This window comes from Grampus griseus, assembly GCF_964374135.1.
Source record: "Grampus griseus genome assembly, chromosome: 7".
Taxonomy (NCBI): domain Eukaryota; kingdom Metazoa; phylum Chordata; class Mammalia; order Artiodactyla; family Delphinidae; genus Grampus; species Grampus griseus.
Window position 1 is genome coordinate 88346437 of NC_139001.1, and position 12569 is coordinate 88359005.

At 36.0% G+C, this 12569-nt stretch overlaps 1 protein-coding gene across 1 annotated transcript in view; it reads left to right on the plus strand.

The window, feature by feature from the left end:
- LRP1B (LDL receptor related protein 1B) overlaps positions 1-12569 on the plus strand; it is a gene marked incomplete at its 3' end in the record, with an annotated part of 1802496 nt that overhangs the window by 1001689 nt on the left and 788238 nt on the right. Inside the window, exons 10-11 of the mRNA XM_082657914.1 lie at positions 2193-2336; positions 7624-7860. Of these exons, the coding sequence (XP_082514040.1) occupies positions 2193-2336; positions 7624-7860 (381 nt within the window). The remainder of the gene's footprint in view (positions 1-2192; positions 2337-7623; positions 7861-12569) is intronic.

Genomic DNA, 12569 nt, shown 5'->3' on the forward strand with positions numbered 1-12569 from the left:
ACCCATAGGTCTGGAGCAGAGTGAAAAGAGGAAGAGAAGTAGGCAATTAAGCTGGAGAAATGAAGGAGGACCATAACAAGTAGGGCCCTGCGTACAGTTGTAAAAACCTTTGCTTATACTTTTAGTGAGATGGGGAGTCCTTAGGAAGCCTTAAGCAGAAGAGTCTCATAATCTGACTGACTTTTTAAAGGAATCAGTATGGCTGCTATATTGACAATAGGCTGTCAGGGACAAGGGTGGAAAGTTAGAGATGATGGTGGATTGGACCATGATGGTAGTAGTGAAGGTGGTGAAAAGTGGCTACTTAGACTCAGAATATATTTGAAGGTAGAGCCAACAGCATTTCTGAATGGATTTGATGTGGGGTGTAAATTTAAAAAGAGGCAAGGATGATGACAATTAGGCTGAGCAACTGGAATAATTGAGTTATTTTTGAGATAAAGAAAACTCAGTTTGGAGCAGACTGGGGGCAAAGAGAAAATGTATAATTTTTACATGTTATTTTGAATTTCTGTCATAAATTCAGGTGGAGATTTCAAGGAGGTATTTGAATATGTAAGTCTGGAGTGCAGGGGCAAGTCCAAGCTGAACAAAACAATTTGAGAGTCATTGGCATATAGGTGACATTTAAAGCCAGGAAAATGGTTGTGGTCACCAAGGAAGTAACTATAGATGGAGAAGAAAAAAGTTCCAAATAAAGCACACTGGGACACTCCAACAATGAGAAGTCAAAGACAATAGGAAGAACCAAAAGAGGAGACTGAGAAGAAGCTTGTTACATTCAATTGGCCATTGGATTTAGCAGCATGAAACTCATAGGGATCTGACAAGAGCAGGTTGCAGTGAAGAGATGTCTGGATAGAGAGGATCTGGGAAAGATAGGAAGGAAAGAAATTGTAGAAAATGAGCGAGGATAACTTTGAAAAGTGTTGATATTAGGTGGAGCAGAGAAATGGGCAGCTAATTGAAGGATTGCTGTGGGAATTAAGGTTAAAATTAGGGTTTTTTACCCCCCCCCAAGATGTGGAAATAATGGCACATTTGTATGCTGATGGGCATGATCCAATGCAGAGAGCAAAAGTAATGAAGACAAGACAGTGAGAAACTGGAGAGTTGCTAAGTAGGAAAGAGGAGATGTGATCTAGTATAGACATGGGATGAGACTGGAAAATAAAAGCAACACTCTTGTGCAAAAAACTAAACTACATTTCAGTTATCTTTTCATTTAGAGAATGCAGAATACAAAAAGAACATAGCACAATTTTCAAAAGCATGTAAGTTTTAATATTAAAAGAAAATTGTCATATTACTCATGACAATTCCAAGAAAGTCATGATTGAAAAGAAATATAATTACAGTAATACATAAAATCTTACTGGTATTATTCCTACTACAGCATTTTCTCTTTGGCCTTTCTTCTTTTCATCCTCTCCATACAGTACTTTTCCTATTTTTGTTTCTTCTCCACTGTCTACACTCATAAAACAGCCTTCTATTCCATAACCTCCACATGAAGACTCAGCCTTCTCCTTTTGACAATTATAGTCACACACACAAACACACACACACACACACACACACACACACACACACACACACACACACACACACACACACACACACACACACACAATTCATTTTGTGGAAGGGTTCTCCAAATGGCAATGGACTCAAAATTGAAGAAAAAAATTTATCTCAGCACTTCTCAATAAAGGTAATCACTGAAGCACCTATCTATTATATGGGCACCTAAATTTATCCTAATTTAGGTGCCCATATAATAGATTATTTCAGAAGAAATCCTTTCTCTGCCTAACTACCTAACCTAGGATATTTTAACAGTATTTTTTTTATATTTGCCAGAAAAGTGTATTTTTTAAAAGTACAATAAGCATGTACCAAAAAACCATGTTACTTTTATTTTGCTTACATGTAAACAGTTCAGGTTAATATAAAAGCATTTTATCTTCTCAGAATTTTTTTAAAAAGTAGACTTAGGAGGATTTTGGCAAATCCCTACCTTTTCTTTTTTGGGGTTTAAACTCTTTTCCAATTGATTATGATACAAAATATTTGGGTATATAGATTTTTGCTAGGATTTCCTCTTGCACTGTCAAAGTTTCAACATACTGATGCACATAATTATCTTGTCTTTGGAGAATTTCAAGCATGCTCTTTTTCATTTGTTGTAGTCAGAAGCCATGCATGTGAAGTGGATCCATACGGAATGCCAGGGGGATGTTCACACATCTGTCTGCTCAGCAGCAGTTACAAAGCACGGACCTGTCGCTGCAGGACTGGCTTCAACTTGGGAAGTGATGGCAGGTCATGCAAAAGTACGTTATTGAAAATCAAACATTTGCCAGCAGCTAATGCTTCAGAATAGGGTTCTTAGTATTAATTAGGAGCATCAGCATCAGTAATAACGTGAGACATCATCAGGCCAAATTTGCCTGTGAATGTGTACAAGCCATTTTTCTCAAAATCAGTATTTAGTTGTTTTTTTTTTTCTCTTTTGTATGTGTGTGATAATGTGAATGAGAAACCTAATTGGGCTGTAGAGTCACCAAATTTATGGATCTTTGGGAACCGTACTTTGGGGAAGATTTTTAGGAAGATCCTTTCCTTAATTCCCTAAAGAATGTTCATGATCTAATGAGCCTGAATCATCGGTTAACCAGATTTTCTCTTTTTTGAACCAAGATTCTGCCTCTAGTAATAGGTGTGTTTAGTCCAACAAAAATCCACATTAAGTAATATTTCACTTTATCCAGCATTGGGGATGAAATTCATTTCATTATTTCACTTTCCAAGTAACTGGAGCTATACTAATTAAATATCAATCTCTTTAACAATTTTTTAAAAAAGTTATCTAGTAGTTGGACATATCTTTGTTTTATTTTTTGAAATATGCTAGAATAACTTAATTATTCTTTATTTAAATAAGCTAATAAATATTTTTCACACATTACTCTTGTTAAGTTTAAATTTTTACACAAAAATTAATTAAGTTCTTTACTTAGGGTCCGCATAATCAGATGTAGTTTTAATAACCCTCATAGAAATGGTGTCCATGTGGAGACTGTTGGTTTTTAGATGTCCCACAAATACCATAATTTTTAAGATTATGATGACTGCTTTTTTTTTTTTTTTTTTGCGGTACGCGGGCCTCTCCCTGCTGTGGCCTCTCCCGTTGCGGAGCACAGGCTCCGGACGCGCAGGCTCAGCGGCCATGGCTCACGGGCCCAGCCGCTCCGCGGCATGTGGGATCTTCCCGGACCGGGGCACGAACCCGTGTCCCCTGCATCGGCAGGCGGACTTTCAACCACTGCGCCACCAGGGAAGCCCCTGATGACTGCTTTTTACAGTGTATATTTTGTCTTGATTTATTTTTGTCTGTGCTCCCTCTCTGACCACTGCCCTGCCATCTCTTTTGCTTTCTTATCGTATGCTTGCTGAGGACTATGAAATGAGATCTCTAAATTTGTTATAATTTTAAGTCCAAGTGGTTAGAATTCATAGTGCAAATATTTTTAAATTGAGAACCCAAGAGACTTAACTGTGATAAAATACATGCCTTTTAGTACTTTTTTTTATGTCCAGCTTTGTATCAAATGCTAGGAATGTAGAGACACCAGCTCTCATGTTCAAGAAATCCTCTGGATAATTGAAGGTTTTGTGTCAGAAGCCTCAAGATAGGGGTAGTTTTGTGTGCGTGTGTGTGTGTGTGTGTGTGTGTGTGTGTGTACCCAGCCTTTAAACTGCTCTGGTTACCACTTGGGAAGTGATGGCATGTCATGCAGAAATACAGTCATGCACATTTATGCATACATATATACATGTGTGTGTATATATGTATATGTACATTTATATATGTGTACACACACACACATATATAACACATATACACACACACATATATACACAGACACGTTTGGTGGAGAAACATAAGATCAGAGTTGCATAAGCTTCAATCATGCCTAATGTAGTGATCAATCAGGGTACATTTACATTTAAATTAACAGAAACAATTCTAGCTATTTTAAGCAGAAAGGATCAAACACAAATAGGTACTTACAAAATCATTAAGAAGCCTGAAGCAGCAGCTTCTAGACTGGGTCTTGGGAACTTTCCTCAAAACCACCACAAACTAGCCTGGCTTAAGCTGGAACACCTACGGTAATCAGAAGTTAGGGCATCGGGAAGCCACAAATGGCAAACATGGTGTTTCAGAAACACACCATCTTAGCTGAGATCTAGGGATTAGGAAGTTTGCACCAAAACTATTAGCTCCAGAAATAATATGTCATACTGGAAAATAAAACAACAAAAAAAACACAGCACAACAAAAAGATACCCTCTTCCTTGTCTCTTGATATACAGAAAGGAAGAAGACTGATGTGGAAAAATTCAGTTTCTCCATCAGATAAATACCAGCAGAAGCAACAAAAGTGGTCTCATTTCTATATTCCAAACTCAAGCTAGTACATCTGACTTTAGGTACTTAAATCAAAACTAGAGCCTAGAGCCATGGCTATATCGGTGTCTGTGAAATGTAGTTTTTAGTTTTCAATTGTCTATGGTATAGGAAAACACATTAGAAGAAACTTCAGGTAGTGAATGATTGAAAAAAGTGACTGAATAAAACAATGGGAAAAATAGTTACCATTCTTATTTAAAATATACATACACATGCACACGTGCACATACACATATACACACATACATTAAACCAATGAAGTATTGTGCCAGGTTTACCAATTAAAGCATCAATTAAAAATACAAGCAAAAATAAATGTTAGCAAGAAGAGATATGGTGAAACCAGCATTCTTATGCCTTGCTAATAGAACTGGAAATTGATACCACTATTAGACATTTGATAATAACATACAAAAGAGATAAAACTGCTAACATCCTTTAACAAGTTATCCTACTTTTGACTAAAGAAATCCATTGTAAATGTATGTATAATAACAAAAACCCAGAAGCAATCTAAATATCCTACAGTACATAAGTAGCTGACCATATTATGTTGCCTCTCTAGCAGGGAACATGATGCTGCCATTGAAAAGAATGTTTTGAAGACCTTTTAATGACACAACAAAGTATTGTTAAATTTTTAAAGTTAAGTAGTAAAATGCATATATAAGATCCCAATTTTTTAAAAAACAAAAGTATCTATGCATATGATGTTGGTAGGGAATACTCAGGAATGTTAATTTTCAAATGAATCTACTTTTAAATAATGTAAGATAGGGGCTTCCATGGTGGCACAGTGGTTGAGAGTCCGCCTGCCGATGCAGGGCACACGGGTTCGTGCCCCGGTCTGGGAAGATCCCACATGCCGCGGAGCGGCTAGGCAAGTGAGCCATGGCCGCTAAGCCTGCGCAACCGGAGCCTGTGCTCCGCAACAGGAGAGGCCACAACAGTGAGAGGCCTGCGTACCGCAAATAAATAAATAAATAAATAATGTAAGGTAGTATCTTTAAAGAAAATAACAAGTAGGTAGACACTGAGAGGTTGTGAGGGTAATGAGAAAGAGGGATGTTAATATTCTTTACCCAGTAATTCCACTTCTGGAAATGTATACTAAGAGATATGGGAAAAAGCATATCTCAGTGTTATAATAATGGAAAGATAAAATCAACTGAGGAATGATTTGGCAAATATCATATATTGATCATACTGAAGGAATGTAAGACAAAAATAATGGATCAGGGACCTCCCTGATGGCATAGTGGTTAAGAATCTGCCTGCCAACGCAGGGGACACGGGTTTGAGCCCTGGTCTGGGAAGATCCCACATGCGATGGAGCAACTAAGCCCATGTGCCACAACTGTGGAGTCTGCGCTCTACAGCCCGCGAGCCACAACTACTGAGCCCACGTGCCACAACTACTGAATCCTGCATGCCTAGAGCCTGTGCTCTGAAACAAGAGAAGCCACCACAGTGAGAAGCCCGCCCACCACAACGAAGAGTAGCCCCTGCTCACAGCAGCTAGAGAAAGCCCATGCACAGCAACGAAGACCCAACACAGCCAAAAAAAAAAAAAAAGAAAGAAAGAAAAGGATCAGCACAGAATATAATCTTAATGCTAAAGTTTAGTAATAAAAGAAGAATACAAAACATATTCTCTTCTATATTAGTGTGCATTAGAAAAATAACTACATAAATTAAATTTGAAATAGTCACACCAATGAAAATGAATGATTCTGCAACAACCATAGATGAATATAAAGTATGTAATAAGAATAAAATTAATAGCACACATGCAATTCAAACACGCAAAATTAAACAGTCTACTGTTGGGAAATACAAACAACATATGTGGCAAAACTTCTAAAAAATGCATGGTAAACATAATAACCATATTATTGTATATAACCAGAGATACTGGATGTCTCTGGGATGGAAGGGGGGTGGGTTTGGGGCATGTGTGTGCATTCTAATGTTCTGGAAATATTCTTAAGATCTCTGCTAGGTACATGAGATTTGTTTTATTTTTTATTCTTTAAATATTAACATTTTGTAAATATTTATATATATTTAATACTCATTAACACTAATTTTAAAAGAAAACAAGAAAGAAAATATATAAAATGATTATATAGTTTGCATTGAGGGTGTTGAGCTTATGAGTAATTACTTATTTTTTTTCCTCCAAATTTTATAATGTAATTATTTTAATTTACTAAGAATCTCACTATGGTATGGTTATCCAAATATAATAGTCATATGTATTCTCAGTTTTCTTAATAAAACCTAGTATGTTTTCCTTTCCATATGAAGTATTCCTTTCAAAATTATGTACACTAAACTGAGTATAACGTGCCCTAGCAATACGAGAGCCTTGCATGTAGTTTCATATAAAAGTCTGAAGGAGTTCATTCATTCTGTAGAAAAAGCTTCCTTGATTCTTGCATTTTAACCCAGGACACAGTTTTTTGTTTTGTTTAGTTTTTGATAAAGGCTGTGTTGTACATAAGAGTTACCAGCAGACAGCATCAGCCTCTAACGTTCTAATTAAGATATGAAGAAAGAAGTGACACTGTAACTGGCATTTTATTTCATTTCTTAAAAAAAAAAATCACGTTTATACAAACTATAATATATTCACATGCAAGTTATGTGATACTGTGTGATTCTTTTTCTTTGCTTCTGACAGTCTGTAGATGCAAACTCTGAGTAGGGAGGGGGTGTGTTTTAAATATTCTGAAGTTTTTAGCACTGTCAAACATAATGAATGCTACAGTTAGTATCTACAGATACGTTAGATAGATTGTAATGAATTGTAAAATTAAATGTGCCAGATGTTTTAATAAATTTCCATTTTACAGTTATAAGTTATCCAAGGATCTGTCTTGTTTTTGCTATACAGTTACAGGCAAAAGAATAATTAACTAAATATAACCTATTCACAGAAGTAATTTCTGTTTTAACTGAAGTAACGCAATTAGCTGGCCTTCTTGCATCGAGATGCATTTGGCATATTTTAGGGTTTAATTTTTGGTACTGAATTTAAAAAAATGTTAATTGTGCCAGTTAATTAAACAGTGGCATTATGCAGAGTAAAGAAGATTAGGCAGCATCGGTTGTTTATGTTTGTAATCTTTCTTTTGCAGGACCAAAGAATGAGTTGTTCCTCTTTTATGGGAAAGGACGCCCAGGAATTGTTAGAGGAATGGACTTGAATACCAAGATAGCTGATGAATACATGATCCCCATAGAAAATCTGGTAAACCCTCGTGCTTTAGATTTTCATGCAGAAACCAATTATATCTACTTTGCTGACACCACCAGTTTCCTAATTGGCCGGCAGAAGATAGATGGCACAGAGCGAGAAACCATCCTGAAAGATGGTAAGTGACAATGTGTATCAAACTGCCCAGAGACAAAACATTTATTTAAAAGGATAAATGCAATGTACGTCAAACTAACGTTAACCAGAACCCAAGTTACTGTTGATTTTAAAATATTTGTTAATTTCTATTTCTTGAGTAACATTATTTCAACATGTTTTCTAAATACTGACTTATTAAAACCTTCATTATAAAATTGAACTTGCAGTTGTCCACTACATTATAAGTATTACAGGAATTAAATTGAGCTATTAATCCACCTTCATGGAAAATGTAGACTTACAGTTATTTGTTTACAGTGTTATATGGTAGAACATAAGATTTAACAGGACATTGGAGACTTTTGTAATACTTGGTTCTCACTGGAATATTGGTCGTGTCACTCAAAGTTCATTAAAAAGATCAGTGTTCCCATTGTCCTCACGATTCTTGCATATTGTTTTTGATGTTATATTACAATTGAGTTCTTTAGAGTCACCCTTGAAATAATATCTGCAGAGAAACTTTGTTTATACCTATTTTTATTTACAAATACATATATGTTATTATATATAATATGTAAACATATATGCATATACTTTATTAAGATCAGTGAGTTTCATAAATTACTTGGCTTAGAACAACAGATCAATAATGAAATAATATAACTTTGGTATAAGTAAAAAGCATCTTTAATAATCAAGCAAACTGAATCTTCGACTGGCTGCTAGTCACTTTTAGGCGAGTTACTAATGATTCTGGACCTCAGTTTCCTCATATATACAGTTTGCTTCTCAAATATTTAAAAAATCCTTGATTTAGGGACATTAATTGTATGCTTATTATATGAAGGACACTGTGCTAGCTATCATAGGAGATTAAAAAAAATGTTAGGAAATGGCTACTGCCTTCAAGGAGTTTATAATCTACCTTTGGAGATAATATAAACTCCCCCAAAATATTGGGTTGGCTAAAAAGTTCATTTGGTTAGTGAATACGTTGTTCAATAAAGGTCTTGGTGAAAATGAAAAATGTGTGTTTTATTTTTACTTAAAACCAAATGAACTTTTTGGCCAACTCAATATAAAGGCTCTGCAGCATTTAATTTAATAAGTTCAAAGCTGGCCCAGAGAAATACATGATTAATGGAGAATGTCTGTGTAATAAGAATACACAGGAAGGCAGAGGTGTCTTTATCTGGGGATTCTCAGAGAACTGTTTTGTGAAGGAGGTAGTATTTGGGCTAGATCTTAAAGAAAGAATGTTAAAGGGGAGGGGAGTATATTTCAGCACCAGGAATCCCATGAGAAAAAAACAAAACACCAAAAAGCACATGCTCCAGAAAGAGGATGAGAGGAACATTAAGTGGGTCACTACTGCAAGTTTAGTTTACAGGTAATCATGACAGAGGAGCTGTGGATCCCAAAAGGTAGTGAAATTCAAGGCCTTAAATGTGAGGTGAAGGGGCTTGGATAAAATCCTGAAGGGGTAAGAGGAGATGCTTTTGAGCCAAAGAATAATGTGAATAAAAAGATATTTTAGGGGCTTCCCTGGTGGCACAGTGGTTGAGAGTCCGCCTGCCGATGCAGGGGACGCAGGTTCGTGCCCCGGTCCGGGAAGTTCCCACATGCCACAGAGCGGCTGGGCCCATGAGCCATGGCCGCTGAGCCTGTGTGTCCAGAGCCTGTACTCCGCAACGGGAGAGGCCACAACAGTGAGAGGCCCACGTACTGCAAAAAAAAAAAAAAGATATTTTAGGAGAATCAGTATGGTGGTGGAGTACAGAGTGAATCAGAGGGAGGAAGTAGAGAAAATAAAAGTAGAGAAACGGACTAAAATTATTTACAGCATGAGTAGTAATGCATGATGGTCTCTCCTGTCTTTTAGAGGGATTGGGGACAGCATGAGAAGATTATTCATTCAACTCAGGTTCACTTTAAATCAAACTTTAATGATAAAAATACACCTTCCACAAGCGACAAATGAAGTGCTAAAATGAAAAATATCCCTGTTTTTGTCTTTTTTTATAGTTTACTGATTAAGGCAATATAAATCCACCATGACTTAGCCACCTAAGGAGTGTCTAATTAGAGTCAAGAGTTTTACTTTAAATTGCATGAGGCAGAGGCTGTCTGCCTACTTTTCTCTGTAATCCAATAACGAATAATAGGAACTTGACAATTTTAGAAGGACAACAAACTTGCGTATTTTAAGTAGATGCATTTGGATTGCTCTAATTTTGACCTAGACTGACATGTGATATACAGGATCCTTGGGCTCTTTTCAAAAAGTGTCAGTTCCTGTGCTGTGACTGAATGTTCCAGCTAATAATCCTAACTTTGATAACCATATCTAGTCAGTGACATTGGAGTTCTTTGCATTTTACCACAGCAACAGAGGTCAATTCTAATGGCCACTTGACTGCCAGGCACATCTGTACAGTGTTGCTTTGGCAGTAGGAAGGTTCTGAAAACCTGTCGATTTTTACACCTGAAATATATTTAACATTTTGATTATCCTATACAAGGGACAGCTTAATGTCTTTTTATTAGTTTATCTTGCTTCTTACCAGTAAGGAGAATAATAATACACATTATGCTGTGAGATTAACATGTCAAAACAGAACTTATATTTGGCAAATGACAATTCGGGATTCTTGGGATCAGAAAAATTAAGTTCTATGTATATTCACTCATTTAACTAGTCTACCAACTAACCTGAAGACTGAGAGGTAATGCTTGGTTTGACAAATGATTTTGTAAGCTTAGTAGAAATTCTGAATCTTAGATAAATGTGTAAAGTTTGAAGTAGAAGGCTTAACTATTTTGCTGTTTTTACATAAAACATAAATATCTTGAACATATTCTTTACAAGCTCAGATCCTTTTTAATGTAGAACAAAACAGCATTTAAAAAAAAGACCCATCTCTGTTCATTCTTTTTGTTTTCTCTCTTAGAGTTTTATTGCAAACTTCCTAAATGTGATATATCTCATAATCTTTGTGTAATATTGTGGGCTAAAATGGTACATAAATAAATAAGAAAGGAAAATTGCCCATTTGAAGTACTTACATATATCTCAATAATTATGGAAAATATCTATGAAATGAAGACATATTAGTGATTTAATAAAAATAGACTTTTATAAGGACAAAATATTTACCAGTCTTTATTGTATTTTACTCTTCAGAATTTTTTGACAAAATTTCTGGTAAAATTTATACTCTTGATTTCTTTTAATTAATTACTTGATTTATTTTTTTGTCCAGTCAATAAATATTCATTGAATGCCTTCCCTGAGCCAGGTGCTGTTTTAGGTGATGGGAGTGCTGCAGTAAATAGGACAAAGCTTCATATTTAGTTTACATCCAAATAGTGAAAAATAGATAATAAACAAATAAACACACGAATGAACAAGATCATGATAAGTGCTCTAAAGAAATAAACGAAGATGCCAACAGCAAGCGAAAAATAGACTAAGTGGTTAGTCATTCTGTTACCAAATTAGGTCTTATGATCCCCTACTTGAACCCTAGCCTGGCCAAGCCCCTGCCTCAGGGGGAAGGAAGGTTCTTTTCTGTTTGGGTTTGCAGAGCCAAAAATGAAACCAAAGTTGAGATTGAAGCAGCACAATCATTATTCAATGGCCGGAGAATGGAGAAGTGGGATCTTAATCACAAATCAACTTCTTGCCCAGGGGACTGACAATTAAGGCAAGATTTTAAGGGCAAGGCTAATGAGGGGGAAGTGTATGCATTAGTCTTCTGGGAATAGGCGGGTTCTTCCTGGAACTGGGGTGTCACCTCTTTTCTGTCCTTGTATGATCCTCTGGCATCTGGGTTGGAAGCAGGTTGAAGCATCATGGGCAGACAGACAGGGGTCTTACTATTACAATAAGATGGTAATGAGGTGCAGGGCGATACTTGTCCCACTTTTGAAGTTGAACCAGCTTGCACCAGTTTTCTTATAGGGAGACTCTTGTTCCTGTGCTGTGAACACAGCTAGAGGATATGATTAGCTGTGGTTTTCTGCAAATTTACCTGGAGGGAGTGCCAGGAGTATGATTCTGGGGCGATAGCCTTGGTAACAATTCTTGCAGATATAATTGTTATGCTCTCTAAGAGGACAAGATAGATGTTCTTTATAAGATTGTATTCATGTTTAGATTCTTGAATGTCTTGTCCAAGATTCATTTTTCATGGCAGAATGAATTATAATTTCCAGCAGAAAGGAAAAAATACAAAAATGAAAACTTAGTATTCAATTTATTATTATATATATTCTATTAGTGCAGTACTTGGTTTTAAGCTGTATAAATTAATTATACTGAGATACATATATCCAAATAGAAGGTATGTTAAAATATCTTTCACATTATTTCATATCTTTAAAGTATTAAAAAAAAACACTCAAAGCATTTTTCCTGAGTTTGAAAGTTATTAATGCCTGCAGCTGTAACAGAAAAACTGTAGTTTCAATAGATCTCATCATTAAACTGCAGACTTGAGGTCACCAAATTTGTGGTAATTTGTAACAGTAGCCAGAGGAATTAATGCAAAGCATGTGCTCTGAACCGCTTTGCTATATTGACCTTATGTATTTCTTTTTTTTTCTTTAATTATTTATTTATTTTTGGCTGCATTGGGTCTTCATTGCTGCCTGTGGGCTTTTCTCTAGTTACAGCAAGCGGGGACTACTCTGCATTGCGGTGTGCAGGCTTCTCATTGTGGT